This window comes from Coregonus clupeaformis, chromosome 19 (genome assembly GCF_020615455.1).
Source record: "Coregonus clupeaformis isolate EN_2021a chromosome 19, ASM2061545v1, whole genome shotgun sequence".
NCBI lineage: Eukaryota > Metazoa > Chordata > Actinopteri > Salmoniformes > Salmonidae > Coregonus > Coregonus clupeaformis.
The window spans coordinates 57,269,440-57,285,442 of record NC_059210.1 but is presented as its reverse complement, the minus strand read 5'-3'; the positions used below and the strand labels follow the sequence as shown (position 1 = coordinate 57,285,442).

Sequence of the window (16,003 nt, the reverse complement as noted above, 5' to 3'; positions counted from 1 at the left end):
ATGTAATAGATGACATATAAGATGGGTATTACTAAAGACAGGCATTGACAGTTACTGACATGTGGTCTAATGTCTGAAATCCACATATTTTTCCTTTTCATACAGGGGGGAAGTGGCGGCTGAAATGTTTCTCATTTTAATTTGCAAATGACTTCTGTTACTCAGTGGGGTTACTTTTTATAGGTGCACTTACGTGTCAAGACAAATAGTGATCATGATAATTTACTCAGCATACTGATGATGATGATAGAACATGTGATCTGAATGATCGCTTTCTAATCATATTGTCACATGCCGGAGTTGATGTCTTCTACTGACTAGTGTTCCATGTCACTGTGTCCCCCTCAGCACCTGCAGTAGGTCCCAGCTGTAGCAGTACAGTCACTGTGCAGTCTGACTGAGGGAGGTTTTTGTACGGCTCTGTATCACTGTGTGAACACCCAGACACTGTTGGGGTAGTGTAAACTCTGACAGTAGTAATCTCCTGCATCTTCAGTCTTGACTCCACTGATGGTCAGAGTGAAGTCCCTCCCAGATCCACTGCCACTGAATCTAGATGGAGTCCCAGACTGAAGGGTGCTTGTATAGTAAATGAGGAGTTTAGGAGCTCCTCCAGGTTTCTGCTGGTACCAAGCTAGACACTTTACCTGAACCACCACAACTCCCATATGGATCACTGCTAGTTTTATACCCCAGAGACTGTCTGTCCTGGGAGAACAGCCTTCACAGCAGGAGTCTGAGTCAAAGTGTAGCACCCTCTGGATTCTGAAAAAAAATATTAGCAAGTACCTCCTTTAACACATCTTGTGTAAATTCTATCATAATTTCAATGTACCAAATAGTTTAACATAAAACCAAGCAAATACAATTCTCACCTTGAAAGCAGAAAGCAAGTGTCCAGATAAAGATAAAAGTCATGGTTGTTATGGGTGGAAGATGGCACATTGATGCCATCTGTTGGTAAATGTTCATTACTGCAACTCCAGTGTTTTACCGGTGTACTTGAGACACCCGGATGTATTGCAATATACTGAACAAGACTGGTTACTCGCATCAATGCCTCTGCCTCTTTATTTAACATTCAAACATGGTGTCAGAGTCGGATAGCTAACCATGCTTTCCGCAAATTAGAGTCACCTGTTCTGGTTTTAAAAAGCTTAGTTGAGTAAAACTTCTCCGGAATTGTCCTTAGCTAGATTGAGTTTGCTAGTTAGCTTCAGTGTTGTTAGCACCGTTTAGACATGGCAGCGAACATTTCCCCTCCCGCCGTTATGAAGCTCAGCGGAGATTGGAGCACAAACTGGGATACGTTTAGAGGTGAATGGGAGGACTATGCACTAGCAACGGGACTTCGGGAAAAGGACGATGAGGTAGTGGCTGCCACTTTGAGGACTATAATGGGAGCAGAATGCCGACACGTATACAAACACAACCTGAACCTAACAGCAGCTCAGCAAGGTAACGCTACAGCTATTCTTGATGCTCTCGAACTTTACTTTAAGCCAGCAAAGAACGTTATCTACGAGCGTTATGTTTTCGGTTGTTGCAAACAGGAGGACGGGAGTCCATTGACAGCTTTGTCACTAAGCTAAGGGAAAAGGCAGCTACATGTGACTATGGTGCTTTAAGAGATGAACTGATCAGAGACAAGATAGTGCTTGGCATAACTGATGAGGGCACCCGCAGACGTTTGCTGAGAGAACGTGACCTGACACTAGTCTTGGCAGTGGAGACATGCCGTGCAGCAGAGCTTACGGATATACAGATAAGGTCCATGGAGCTAGAAAGGCAACATATGGACAATGTCAATGCTACATTCAGGCAGCCAATAAAGAAATTCCCTTTTGCCACAGCTAATGCTAATACTACAGCCAACTCTGCAGTAGACAACCCCAATGCATGCCGATATTGTGGCATTTCTCATGGACGAGGAAAAGAACACTGCCCAGCCTATGGAAAAATATGCAAATCCTGTGGTACAGCCAATCACTTCGCAAGGGCCTGCATGAAAAGCAAGAGAAAGGAGGGTAAAGTGCACTCCATTGAAATAAACACAGATGAAGGGAACAACAGCACAGAGGATGTATATGCTAGCGAGTGCATAGGGGCAGTAAGGGCAAAAGGAAAAAAAATGGTTTGTCACTCTGCTACTTAATAATAAACCACAGCAATGCCAGCTAGATTCAGGGGCCACATGTAACGTTATGAGCCTTAAAGATAAAAGGAGGCTCGCGCCCAGAGACAAACTCACACAGAGTAGCACCAAGCTGAAACTGTATTCAGGCCAGTTCATGACCTCTTTAGGTGTGTTTTACGTGGCCAGAAACACACTCTTGAGTTTGAAATAGTTGAGGCTAGTCAACAGCCATTACTGTCAGGTTCTACATGCGAGCGCCTTGGGCTTATTAACTTCACCATCCCAGCTGATCTTAACATTATAGACAAAGTCCAGGCTGGGCCCCTGAGCAAGGAGACTCTCCTAAGCAAGTACCATGATGTCTTCAACGCACCGGTCGAGTCAGTTCCCGGCGAAGTCCACTTTGAGTTGGATGCAGCAATCCAGCCTGTCCAGTGTGCACCTCGCAATGTACCAGTGGCCATGAAAGCAGCTACAAAGGCTCAGCTTGACAAATACGAAGCAGATGGCCACATTATATCCGTCACCGAGCCTACAGACTGGATAAGTAATATGGTTATCGTCAAGAAACCAGACAAGCTACGGATATGCATAGATCCTAAACACCTCAACCGGGCTCTGAGACGTTCACATTACATTATGCCCACGTTGGAGGATGTTCTTTACAAGCTCCCAAAGGCCAGAGTCTTCACGCTCGTGGACGCCAGAGATGCCTTCCTGCAGTGCAAGCTTGACGAGCCCAGCAGCTACATGACCACCTTTTGGACACCCTGGGGCAGGAAGAGGTGGTTGAAGCTCCCGTTTGGTGTCTCCGTGGCTCCAGAGGTGTATCAGCGGAAACAGCACGAGCTGTTGATGGGACTCAGCGGCGTGGAACCCATAGCAGATGACATCCTCGTAGTGGGCTGTGGGGACAGTGATGAGGAGGCAGAATGTGACCATGACGCCAAGCTGCTGGCCCTGATGGTCAGATGCAGACAGGTCAAGCTAAGGCTAAGCATAAAAAAGCTTCAGTTTAAAGTGCCAGAGGTTCGCTTTCATGGGCACATCTTGTCCTCCACCGGATTGAAGGCGGATCCAGAAAAAGTGAAGGCTGTCTTGGATATGCCCCACCCATCTGACGTGAAGGCAGTTGTCAGAGGGGAACCGATGTGGATGTGGTGGAGGAGTCCGGTGCAGGACACAGAGGTTAAGTCCAACAGACTTTAATAATCCAAAGTCAAAAACACGACCTCGACAAAAACAAGAGGCGAGGGAGAATTACGCAAACACGCGTAAACACTAAACATAAAACAAACAGAGTGCACACACGTAGCTCCGAACAACATGACAGGGAAAAACAACACACAATAATACTAACACAAAACAAGGAACTTATAGGGCACGCAATCAACACACAATTGGCCACAGGTGGTACAGACAGACAAAAGCAATGGACTGCAGAAACATAGAGCGGTGGCAGCTAGTACTCCGGGGACGGCGCTCGCCGAAGCCTGCCCGAACCAGGAGGAGGAGCAGTCTCGGCCGAAACCGTGACAGCAGTGCAGCGCTTCGTCGGATTCGTCACCTACCTGGCCAAGTTCCTACCGCGGCTCTCTGAAGTGTGTGAACCACTAAGGAGGCTCATGGACACGGACACCATCTGGCATTGGCTCCCAAAACATGACACAGCGGTGAGGGAAATAAAACAACTGGTCACCCAGACACCTGTACTGCGATACTACGATGTGTCAAAACCTGTCACGATTCAGAGTGACTCAAGCCAGTATGGACTGGGCTGTTGCCTCATGCAAGAGGGCCAGCCTGTGGCATTCGCCTCTAGGGCACTCACTCCAACAGAGCAGAACTATGCCCAGATAGAGAAGGAGTGCCTCAGCATTGTATTTGCATGCCAACGCTTCCACCACTACCTGTACGGGCGTGACAATATTACCGTAGAGACAGATCACAAGCCCCTTATTGCTATATTCAGCAAGCCTCTCCTGAATGCCCCGAAACGACTGCAGAGCATGCTACTGGCCCTACAAAACTACAACCTCAAGGTGGTGTATAAGCCAGGGCCAGAGATGTATGTGAGTGACACGCTCAGCAGGGCTACTGCATCAGGCACTCACACACGCTCCATGCATGAACAACACGCAGTGTGCAGCTTACAAACAGAGCAAGTGGATGTTGAACACATCAACCAGGCTGACTACCTCAATGTTACAGACCAGCGCCTTATACAAATCAGACAGCACACAGACAGGGACGAGCAACTCCAGGCATTGAGGTCTGTGATTCTGATGGGCTGGCCCGACTGCAAGGAAGAAACTGCTTTAGCCACCAGAGAATATTGGCCAGTCAAAGAAGAGCTCAGTGTTCAAAACGGAGTAATATTCAAGGGTCAGAGAGTCGTTATTCCCCGGTCTCTGCGCCCTGAGATGTTGGCGCGCGTGCACTCAAGTCACATAGGAGGTGAGGCCTGTTACAGACAAGCACGTGACACACTGTATTGGCCAGGAATGCAGAGTGAAATCAAAGACTATGTCAGTAAATGCACAATCTGCAATGAATATGCCATTGAGCAACAGAGAGAGACGATGATGTCCCACGAGCTACCAATGCGCCCCTGGCAGATAGTAAGTCTAGATCTCTTCCAGCACAGTGGCAAAGACTTTCTGCTGGTAGTTGATCATTACTCAGACTTCTGGGAGATTGACCTCCTCCCGACCTCTCAGCAGAGACAACGATCAAACGCTGCAAGGCTCAGTTTGCCCGCTATGGCCAGCCAGATAGGGTAATTTCAGATAATGGACCCCAATTCTCCGGATGTGAGTTCCGAAAATTTACTGCAGAATGGGAATTCGAGCACGTCACTTCATCACCACGACACCCAAAAGCTAATGGGAAGGCTGAGTCGGCAGTCAAAATTGCAAAGAACCTCTGCAAAAAAGCTCTGCGAGAGGGCCAAGATGCCTGGAAAGCAATCCTGCAATGGCGCAATACCCCGACAGAAGGCATGGATAGCAGCCCGGCCCAGCGCCTCATGGCACGGCGTTTAAAAGCAGCTCTGCCAGTAGCAAGCACTCTCCTGGAGCCATGTGTGGTGACAGACGTGCTGGTGAAGCTACGTCACAGAAGACAGGTCTCCAAGTTCATCTACGACAAATCAGCAAAAGACTTACCTGAGCTCAGGGTGGGTGAAACGGTGCGAATGAAGCCACTACCAGGTGACCGGTCGGGCCTCTGGAGACTCGGATCCTGTGTACAGAAAGTGGCACCACGCTCCTACTTGGTCGAAGTGAATGGATCACTGTACCGTCGTAACAGGGTTGACCTTCGGATTGCTGAGCCAGCATCTACTCAGAACTCGGATGGTCATAGGGGTCGCATGACAAAAGACGGAACCCCAGCAAGTCACATGGGGCCTGAGGCACTGGGCGAAGAGCCAGGGGATCACAGGTCGGCCACTCCCTCGCCCATCAATACTCCCCTTAGACAGTCAGGTGACACGCCTGTGCGGGAGCCCGCAGTCCACGCAGACAAGCCCCCTGTCTTTTCACGCTGTGGGCGTCTGTCCCAGCCACCAAAAAGACTTAATCTGTAGGTTTCCCATTAGGGATTGTTGACAGACAGAGATAAAAGTGAAGAGAGTATCAAGATGTGTTAAGTGGTTAATCAAAAAAAAAATATATATATATATAATAAAAATACTTAACTGTTCATGTTGGAAATTACTACTAGGTTTGTTTTGTTAGTGAATTGACAGCTCCTGTCCTATTTTATAAAAGGGAAGATGTTATGGGTGGAAGATGGCACATTGATGCCATCTGTTGGTAAATGTTCATTACTGCAACTCCAGTGTTTTACCGGTGTACTTGAGATACCCGGATGTATTGCAATATACTGAACAAGACTGGTTACTCGCATCAATGCCTCTGCCTCGTTATTTAACATTCAAACAATGGTTGTTGTGGGTTCTGTTGTCATGAATGACAGCTCTCAGTCATGAAGTGTTAAACTCACAGGGCTATGAACACTCCCAGACCACTGAAGCATGTGCTGCCAATGCAAAGTGTCCGTCTCTATGCAAATAGTCTTCCGAGGAACAACGAACACCATCAATGCTGAGAAAAGGATTTGTTGCAACGGCTATCTCACCGTGTTATCTAATAATAACGTATGAGTAAACAAAATGTAGGTGCCTGTGCTTCCAGAATTCTAGTGGCTACTTACTGTGGGGCTCTGCTCCAGACAATCTGTTGAGGATAAAAATAGGATTTGGTCTCATGTTCCCCCCAGTGGTTAGAGATGGTAACAACAGAAACCTCAGCGTTTCGGTGAACCTAGATAAAGGTTCAAACACATTGAGAGAAAGATATACCACAGTAACAGAGATGATATGGTATTGACACTTAAGTACCCAAACAGTCAGGCAATCAAACTCCACTCAAAGGAATTTTATCTAAATTAATTCACTTGAGAATAGCCCTAAACGCACAGTGAGTTTGCTAAAACACAAATGTACATAAAATACAAAAATATGTACATAATAGCAAGCCTTTTGTTTGGCAAATCATAATGCAAAATCAAGATGTTCAGAATGTCATGTGGTTTTTACCAATTCTTATTAGAGGATTCACTCAAGCCAATCCCTTTAAAAGGTTTCGTTAAGTTCACTGAATAGGTCCCTTTGTCACAACACATATACACTTTCAGTGAAATACATGACAAAAAAACATTCAGATAGTCCATTACACTTAGATTTAAGTACCTATATAAAGGTTAAATAAATGTGTCTGATTTCCAACAGAAAGAGTGGGATGGATGTTGAGTCTCTTCAGCAATATCCAACAAAGCAACAGCGCCTCTTTGATAGAATACAGAACCTCTCTGAAAACAACGCAGGAGACAGGAGAGACACAGGTCATTGTAACTGTTCATACACCTCTTTTCCAGAATTCATTGTTGAGTCATTGTAGCTTTCCTGTGGCGCTACAAAACTATCTTCAGATGATCCCTAATGCTTCCTCGTCGTCAGATTGGAATAATACTCAGGTTCAGTTGCGTCGCCCTTGTCTGGCACTGCTCTGCTGTTTTCATGAAGCCCTGGTCAGCCATCATTTGGGAGATCTCTGTATACATGTGTTCCAGTTCAGTGTTTCCCCTCAGGTCCTCTTGGATTCTGTCACTGCCCCATATGTCGAGGAGGGCTTCAGTCTCCTCAATGCTCCAGGGGAGATCTAGTTCCCATGGTGATGGACAGCTGCCTGATTCTGGAGAGCCCCCCCAAAAAATACACGTAAACAAAGGCCCAACGTTGATAATATAACGTAAAAACTGCATTTACTGTACAGAGATTAGGAGATTGTTTCAGTTACCTGTCCCGTGGACTTGGCCACCTGGGACCTCTCCCATGTCTGTGGCGCCATTCGATTCCTCAGCCAGCGAGTCACAGGATAGATGCTTGTTCCCGAATATTTGCACAAACTGATCGTAGAATTTGCACTCCACATTTTCTCCTCCACTCCTGGGAAAAAAGAACATGCTTATTCCTCATATCTGGTTAGTTTATGAGCTTTGCTTTACTAACATGAGCATGGCAAACCTCTGACCATGAATACAAAACTGTTCCATCAGTATGGCATCTTCATAATCAATTTGCAATTATAAATAGTGGTTATCAATTTCATATCCATATCTTATCCCCCATGGCTTACTGTTTGCTCTCGCAGAACTGGCGGAAGTTGGCCTTTAGCCGCTTCACTCTAGACTGGCACTGTTCGGCTGTCCTCAGGTAGCCCTGGTTGGCCATGGCCTGAGAGATCTCGGTGAAAATGTGTCTGTTTTTGGTGCAGCCCTTTAGATCCTCCTGGACCTCATCACTCCCCCAGAAACTGAGGAGGACCTGGGTCTCACTGTCGCTCCAGGGGAACTTGGAGCCGTCAGTTGGAGGACGGCTAGCTGAAGACAAAGACACCCAATTAACACATTCTTTATAGTGGGAAGGGGTTTAGGTCAGTTGAAATAAGACAACTCATAAAACGTTTCAAGGTATGGTATGGCTTTGCTTTACCTTTCCTTTGGTCAACCTCAAGTATAGACTTGCAGACAGCAGCTTCCTCACTGTCTAACGAATCTTCAGCCAAACTGTCGAAGTTGAGCTCCTTCGATAAAATCTCCTCCATCTGGTCATAGAACTTACACTCCCTTGTGGGGAAATGAAAGATTAGACATATGGTTCAGAGGGAATTTCAGTTGGATCATCATATCCTCTGACCATATGTACTATGTAACAATACCAGTGATAAAAACAAGACCGCAATTACATTGTTTATTAATGAGATGAAGTTGAGTAAAGCATTGATTTGATGAAGTAAAGATATCGCATCTCAATTTATATCCGATGTTGTAGTGTAATTTATAAAGTGAATTACTAGACATAAAATAGTAGTTATGAATCCTTTGCACTCACTTGTCATGGTGGAAGCTGGCCTTGAGTCGTTTGATGCGGGTGTGGCACTGCTCAGCTGTCCTTATGAACCCCTGGGCCATCATCCTCCGTGAGATGTACTCAAACACGTGTCTGTTCTTCAAGCAGCCGCGGAGGGAGAGCTGCACGTGGTCCTCACCCCAGACCCCCAGCAGAGCCTGGGTCTCCCGATCGGACCAGGGCATCTTTCTGCTGGACTCTGTCACAGTGTAACTGGCTGAGCCCTGGCCTTAAAAAAGATATATAGATGTTTTTGGGAGGCTTTAGGTGGCTACTAAGTACATTTATAGAAGATTGATTATTACTAGGGTCCTGATTTGACCTGACCAGGACAAACAACTGTTGGCACTGACACAGGAAAAACACAGGGCCCTAATGACATTAGACTTAGAGGGTAAGGATGATGAGGAGGCACCATACATGTTTCCTGATCTGCTTCCTCAGTGGGATCTGGATTGAAGTCATCACACAAATCAACAATCTCTGCATCGGGGGAGAGAGTGTCGTTGCCTAGCACCGGCTGCAGGAACCTGAAGTATCTGAAGAGTAAGGGCTCCCCTCCGTCTCTGTAGGTACGACCAGAGGTAGAAGGAGGTGGAGAACAGTGGGAGGTGAAGGGTTCATTTGTAACAGGTCCCAATTTAGACACCAAGACTCACCTTACCCACAAATTATCTGTGCTTTCCACTTACTTCCTGCTGTGGAGACACCGTCGGTAGGTTTTCCTCAGCCGCTTAACCCTTGAGTGGCACTGTTCAGCCGTTTTGAAGTGCCCCATGGTGGCCAGCTTCTCCGCTATGTCGGCGAAAATGTGCCCGTTGCGGACGCAACCTCTGAGGCTTGTCTGGACCTCCTCGTTCCCCCACAGCTCAATGAGGGCCAGCGTCTCTGGCTCCGACCACGGGGTGCATCTCATCACATCAGCACCTGCTCCGGGAGACATATACATTGGAAACCTCCAGATCGTAGGTACCGCCCTGCTGATTGGATTGACTGAGTCTACAGTGTAAACATATAACCGTCTGTACTATCACTGTACCTGTGTCCTGGTCTACTGTTTGATCGTCTCTTTCATCGTACTCATCAATGGAGACCGCTTCATGCCCAAGTATTCGCTCCAACTGATTGTAGAACTTGTATTCCACTCCCTTTCTTCCACATCTGAGAATAGCAGACGGAAAAGGAAGCCATTTTGAAATGAAAAAAATGTGGGTCGAAAATGTTTTGGGATGCAGTATTCTGGCTATGAGTTAGATTAGAGTACACTTATGTTTCTGTAAATTAATATCAAATTTTTAAACCTGTTGGTTACAAACATACTTTTTCCTGTCGTAGCACTGACGGAAGTTGTTCCTCATGGACTTGACTTTCCAACGACACTGCTCTGGGGTCTTGGAGTACCCTTTGTCATGCATCTTTTCTGATATGTCCATGTAGACGGGGCCGTTGTGGACAAAGTCTCTCAGCACCCTCTGAACCTCGTCCTCCCCCCAGATGTCAATGAGGGCCAGGGTCTCATGATCCGACCATGAGCCTGGTGTGGTCCTCTCAGAAGTGGTGTTGTTGTCTGCTTCTGTAGACTCTAAATACAAAACAGCCCAATAACAAAAAAGTTTCCCTGTTTAGACTTGGCAAAGGTACTTGTGTTGAGGGGACGGCAACTACAGTAGAACCAGTAGCTAAATGATATAACATACCCATGCAGGGTGTCATTAGAAAGTTTGCATAGTTTGAAATGAGCTGAACTTTTACCTTGAAGTGAGTCACTGTTTGATTCCTCTGATATGTCATTGGTCAAGTCAGTCACCACAATGCTGGTGGAGGGAGGCTGCCTTTCAAGTATTAGTTCCAAAATATCGTAGAACTTAAAATCAACCTGCTCAGACCCAGATGAACTAGGAACAACACAGGAAGAGAGAGATTGCAAAATTATAATCTATCTGTAATCCAATTCACTTTAGCAAAATGACAAATGTATCAATAATAGAAGCTGAAAGGCAATGGTTACTTGATGGTTTCCTGACACTGCCGATAGCTGGCTTTCAAGCGCTTTATCCTGGTGTGGCACTGCTCTGCAGTTCTGTAAAAACCACGGAAGTTGAGCTTTTCCGAAATCTCTGAGTATATGTGACCGTTGTGCGGGCAGCGCTTCAGGTTCTGCTGCACAGTGTCATCTCCCCAGAGCTCCAGGAGGATCACCGTCTCGCCGTCCGCCCAGGGGACCTTCTTCCTGTCCTCTGACACGCCCACCGCAGCCTCTGGATGGATCAGAGTCAAAGGGAAAGAGTGTGTGAGAAAGATTGGCCCAATCCCAAACCATCCACTCAGCCTTATCCCTAAACCCTTGTTGACTCCTCCTCACAGATATCAAAGAATGAGTCAGATATGCTAGGACGAGTTTCTTCCCCATCCTTCCATACCCATACAGGAGTGCTCAAGTTCATCTTATTATATTTTACTAGTGAAAGAGGTACTGGTTAACCAGTAGAGAATGTGACCATACCTCTCTCCTGGAAAGAGTAAACAGAGTACTCGTTGTCTGCTGACCATCCTTCTCTAGACTCCATGTCAAGACAGTTTTCTGACACCTCCACGTATGAGGGAAGCTCATTCCCCAGTATTCTCTCCAGCAGGTCATAGAACTTGCATTCTACTTGCTCTCTTCCTTTCATGCTGCGTTTGGGGAAAGAAAACAAAGCACATTTTCAAAGCAAATCATTTTTCTGGCTCAAATAGACAAAATGTAAGCCATGACAGGATATCAAACAAGAATGTAAAGGCCCGAGCATAGATCCCTGTGGGACTCCCAATGCACAAAGCAAATGATTGTTAAACTATAATTGACATACTTGTTCTCGTAGCACTGTCGGAAACTCCGTTTCAGTCTTTTCACCCTCGTCTGGCACTGCTCTGCAGTCCGGATAAAGCCCTGGGCAGACATCTTTTGGGATATCACAGCAAAAAGGTGACCATTTCTATGCATACCCCTCAATTCCCTCTGCATTTTGTCCTCTCCCCATATGTTGATTAGGGTGAGGGTCTCCAAGTCTGTCCAGGGAACACTTCTGGTTCCTTCCGTGGAAATTGAGACAAACACAAGAGCAGTGATCACTGATTATTAATCATTTGATTGATTTTGTTGAATCACAATGCACATTCCAAATGTAAAATCAGCTGTATTAACATTCAAGCAGTTTGAGCTCTTTGTAAGATGGTGGGCAACATGCTGCATGCAAACACACATTAGTCCCTTTCCCAAGAGTCAATATTATGCGATTTACAAAGAAAGGTAAAATAGGACCATACCCATCTCTTCTAGACCAGAGTGCCCAGGGAACTCCCAATCGTCAATGTCTTCTAGCTGGTCATCTGTCACCTCTTCAACATCATAGGTGACCTCAGGAACCATTGAGGGGGACACATTCCCAAGTATTCGCTCTAGCTGGTCATAAAATTTGCATTCCACTCTGTATATAGGGGATGGTTTCAGTGTGAGAATACAGACAAGCACATTCCAGGGATTGTCCCCATGTCCATAACTTGCTAAGACAAAACAAATAGTGTATATATATATATATAAGCAAATGTTCTTATGTAATGTACTCACTTCTGCTGGAGAGACTGACGAAAGCTGTTCTTCAGTCGTTTGATCCTGGTCTGACACTGCTCTACAGTTCTCATGTAGCCTCTCTCAGACATACTTTTGGAAATGAGAGTGAATACGTGCCGATTTTTCACACAGCCTTTCAGAACTCGCTGCACAGTGTCTTTTCCCCAAATTTCTATCAGGTTTAGAGTCTCATCATCCGACCAAGGGACTTTGGTGTCAGTCGTCATGGAATAGGCAGCACCTTGGGATTCTTGACACAAAAGGGTAAGTAAAACTGTCATGTATTTTCTTTTACCATGTACTGTATTTTACATTTCATTCAGAATGAACAGAGATTCCACACCTGTGTATTCTCCCCATATCGAGATGAGAGGAGATTCACTAGAAGATTCGATATTCACTGGAGAATCCCTGTAAAAGAGGAACACAGAAATTCACATAAAGCAGATTTAAAATCCCCCAAAAAAGAAACGCAATTACATCAAAGGCATGCTGGGAGACACACCTATATGAGCAACTTCAATATCAGTTCTTACTGAAACAGAGGTGAATCTGCTTGCCGTTTCCCGGGAACCTCCGAACTGTCACTCATTTTCCTCTTCCAGGGCAGAGTCTGCCCTCTCCTACTCTCATTGGCTGAAAATGGCGTTCCCTCCTCCATAATTTCATCCTTTTTTATTCTGTCCCTCTGTTCATTTCTCTTCTGTCTTGTTCTCTCAGATATCCTCCTCTTGCCAGTCTCCAGATTTGATTGGTCAATGGGAACTTCAATAATCTCTTCTTTATTTGGATGGTTTGAGATTGGTGTGGCCTCTTGCAGGTGATCAGAGTGTTTTTGAGTGTGTTTGTCAGCAGTAGTCACCGGTTTTGTGAATGGAGGGAGGGACAGAGAAGAGAGGATGCAGTCGTCCATAGGTAAAGAGCGAGTGTCTGAGAGAAAGAGAATGAGAGGCTCAGTAAATAACTGCAACTTCTCACCCGGTTAGCTACCACAAACAGTCAAATAATGAATTAATAATTCTAACAATCAAAGCAAAGCGATACAGTAGCAAAGATCATGACTCATCAGTCATAATTATCCACTGACCCAACCTTACCTTTTACATCAACGTGTCCAAGATTTCTGTGCTGTTCAATTAAAGCCTTCATCTCCTCTGGGGGAGTCGCTGACTGCAAACACTCATCCAGAACTGAGGGGGCTCCATCAAGCCATGACACCATCTGAGAAAGAGCCCTTAGTCATCACGGGTGTGCATTAGCAGTGGTAGGTTAAAGTTTAATACAATCCATGCTGTAATCTGAAGGCTAACTGAAGGCAATAGTCAAGGTGAATATGTGTTGTGGAATAAGATGTTCAGTTCAATGGTAGCACCTGTGCAAAGTCTGGTACAGGCAGCAGCTCCTCCAGTCTGGAGAGGAACTCCCACAGGAGAATCTCCAGTGCTGTGTCATACTTCTGGCCGTACTGTACTGGGAACACCTCCTGGGGGTTAGAAGACATAGGAAAAAATGAAAACGTGAGTGAGAGAGAGGGCGTGAGAGAGAATGAGGGAGTGTCATCATCTTACCAGGAAGAAGTGCTCTTTCACACCTGGGTCTTGTAGCAGGGTTTGGACCAGCTCCAAGAAATTGGCCCCGGAATCCTCTACTTGTGCATCTGTCCCCTGTAACGTGCACACACACCCCGGGAGATGAAATACCCAAACTCTGTGTATTTCTTCCTATAGATGAAATGTATTTTATGCACAGGAGGAGGCTGAGGGGAGAATGGCTCATAATAACAGCTGGAATGGAGTGAATCGAATGGTATCAAACACATGGAAACCATGTGTACCATTCAATTTATGCCATTGCAGACATTACTATGAACCCATTCTCCACAATTACAGTGCTACCAGCCACCTGTGGGTTAATGTGTATAGTAAATCACTCACACAGTGGTCCCTGGGTGTAGTAATGGAAGCTTTGATTCTGTCCAGGTGGGGCTGGATGGTCTCAGGGTCGACTTGGTGATCACCACGACACAACTCCAGAACCAGCTATGGTCACAAAAAATGTATTTCAACACTATCATTGGCACTGTGCGCTACTGGTTTACTGGTTCAACTATCAACCACTGTTTCGACAGATTGGAGGGAACTAATACGGTTGTTACCAATAGCTAAATGTACAAAAATAAATAAACGACATTTCAGTCACTAAACAAATCCATGTGCAGACACACATGCACACACGTCTCAACAGAGATGCTAACCCTGGCTCTCAGTCCCAGAATGAGTTGGGCCCTCTGCCGGTAACTCAGCAGCTCTGGAACTGTCTCTGTCACCGAGGTGACAAACTCCTCCAGCATCCCGTAATGCATGACAAGTCCTTTCTGCACAACTTGCCACATAGCAGCTGACAGAAGTTGCAGGGGTGGGGCCAAAAGGCGTAAATAAGAAATTGATAGAAGGGGATCTGCGAGAGAGAGAGAGATAAATAATTATACTCTCACATTAAAACACTACTAAGATCTACCAGCACATTGGGTATTCGCTGTTCCAAAGACATTACATCATAGGACTGACAGGGCAACAGTGTCAGGGAGCTCTCTACTGGCCCTTCAAGACAAAAACAATGCCACATTATTTATTTAGTCACCCCATGCTTATACTGTATTTGAGAATATTAATTAGTGGTGAGCCTTTGTGTTGGGGAACATATGGGTCACGTCATCTTAGTTTTAGCCTTTAAACAATTGCACATAGCCTAAACTAAATATGAGCAGCAGGATACATGCTCACGAGGATGGCACCAGCATGCAGATGCATAACAAACTCAACTCTATAATGCTGCGTTCAGGTCGGCACTAGTAAACTCGGAAAGTTCCACTATACACACGTTGTTTATAAAGCAATGATCGCAAGCAGATGTGTATAAGAAACGTAGGCCAAACACTGCCCAGGTGGTGAAAGAAAAAAATCAGTATTTCGAAAAAGTCACGCACCTTTGTAATTTTCTCTACGGCTTCTTTCCATTGCTTGTTTCAAAAAAAAAAAAAATATCCGACAGTGTCGCAAATATATCTCAATTACAGGGTTATTTTGCTTGTGGTAGTAGTGTCAACGCAAACCAAAATGCTCTGATGCTATCTTGGTAAAATGTGGATGTATTTCTAATAAAAAACGTGCATGATTCTGCAGGACGAAATACATATCTTTGGGCGCATAAATCATACAAAAATATAAAGAGACTGCTTCTCTCAGTTTTAACCTGTATGACCGCAAACAAAGATTCTGGTCTAATCCGCTTTAGTCCGGATCACATGAAGCCTGATTCTACCCCATTGGTTGTGGAGAACCACAATAGCCCAGTTTTGCTAATGAAGGCCACTAGGTGGAGTCACCGCCTCTTCCGGGTTGATTTTAAGGAGGGTTGATTTTAAGGACTGTGGATGTAGACCAAAACAACCATATTATTATCCATATATCATGTATCCATATTTATCCATATAATTATCCATATGTGGCTAATCTCTTTTATACAATAAATTGTGTGTGAGTGTGAATTACACTCATGACATTCGAGGGCGGGGGTCTCCATTTAGACACTCTGTGATACTGTACTTACTGTCTTTGCATTGTCCTTTTCCCTAATGTTCGTTTTTCTTTCATCACAACTGAGGAGGAAGGGTGTAGCCACAGCAATATCCGGGAACGCTTGCGAAACTGACCAAACAGACCACGCTGGGGTTTGGGACTTGAGAAGTCAAAAAGAGAAGTGAAAAATTATTCCTGAGTTG

At 45.4% G+C, this 16,003-nt stretch overlaps 1 protein-coding gene across 2 annotated transcripts; it reads right to left on the bottom strand.

Annotated features, from left to right (window-relative positions):
- Window positions 1-6,564: 6,564 nt before the first annotated feature.
- On the bottom strand, window positions 6,565-15,586 carry LOC123481367. 2 transcript variants are annotated; one of them, XM_045205044.1, is made up of 23 exons: window positions 15,209-15,586; window positions 14,477-14,679; window positions 14,157-14,261; window positions 13,791-13,886; window positions 13,595-13,705; window positions 13,320-13,443; window positions 12,759-13,152; window positions 12,566-12,633; window positions 12,220-12,472; window positions 11,919-12,079; window positions 11,462-11,684; window positions 11,116-11,285; window positions 10,621-10,870; window positions 10,365-10,507; window positions 9,933-10,194; window positions 9,652-9,773; window positions 9,305-9,539; window positions 9,033-9,178; window positions 8,595-8,841; window positions 8,196-8,329; window positions 7,840-8,083; window positions 7,501-7,649; window positions 6,565-7,395 (listed from the first exon to the last, which is right to left on the bottom strand). In XM_045205044.1, exons 1-23 carry the CDS (start codon window positions 15,237-15,239, stop codon window positions 7,157-7,159), a joined length of 4,110 nt encoding a protein of 1,369 aa, XP_045060979.1. In that variant the 5' UTR covers window positions 15,240-15,586; the 3' UTR covers window positions 6,565-7,156. The 2 variants fall into 2 exon arrangements, with proteins under 2 accessions (XP_045060979.1, XP_045060980.1); XM_045205045.1 differs by lacking the exons at window positions 14,477-14,679; window positions 15,209-15,586 and having other exon boundaries at window positions 13,814-13,886; window positions 14,157-14,171.
- Window positions 15,587-16,003: the final 417 nt, after the last annotated feature.

What these genes read in the sequence shown, in the direction of transcription:
- LOC123481367 (XM_045205044.1), bottom strand. Translation starts at nt 15,239, where the DNA reads ATGGAAAGAAGCCGTAGAGAAAATTACAAAG. An exon ending in CTCTGGTCTAGAAGAGATGG is followed by an intron (nt 11,685 to 11,918) that starts GTATGGTCCTAT and finishes TTTCCACGGAAG; the next exon opens with GAACCAGAAGTGTTCCCTGG. An exon ending in CAGTGCTACGACAGGAAAAA is followed by an intron (nt 9,774 to 9,932) that starts GTATGTTTGTAA and finishes TGCTATTCTCAG; the next exon opens with ATGTGGAAGAAAGGGAGTGG.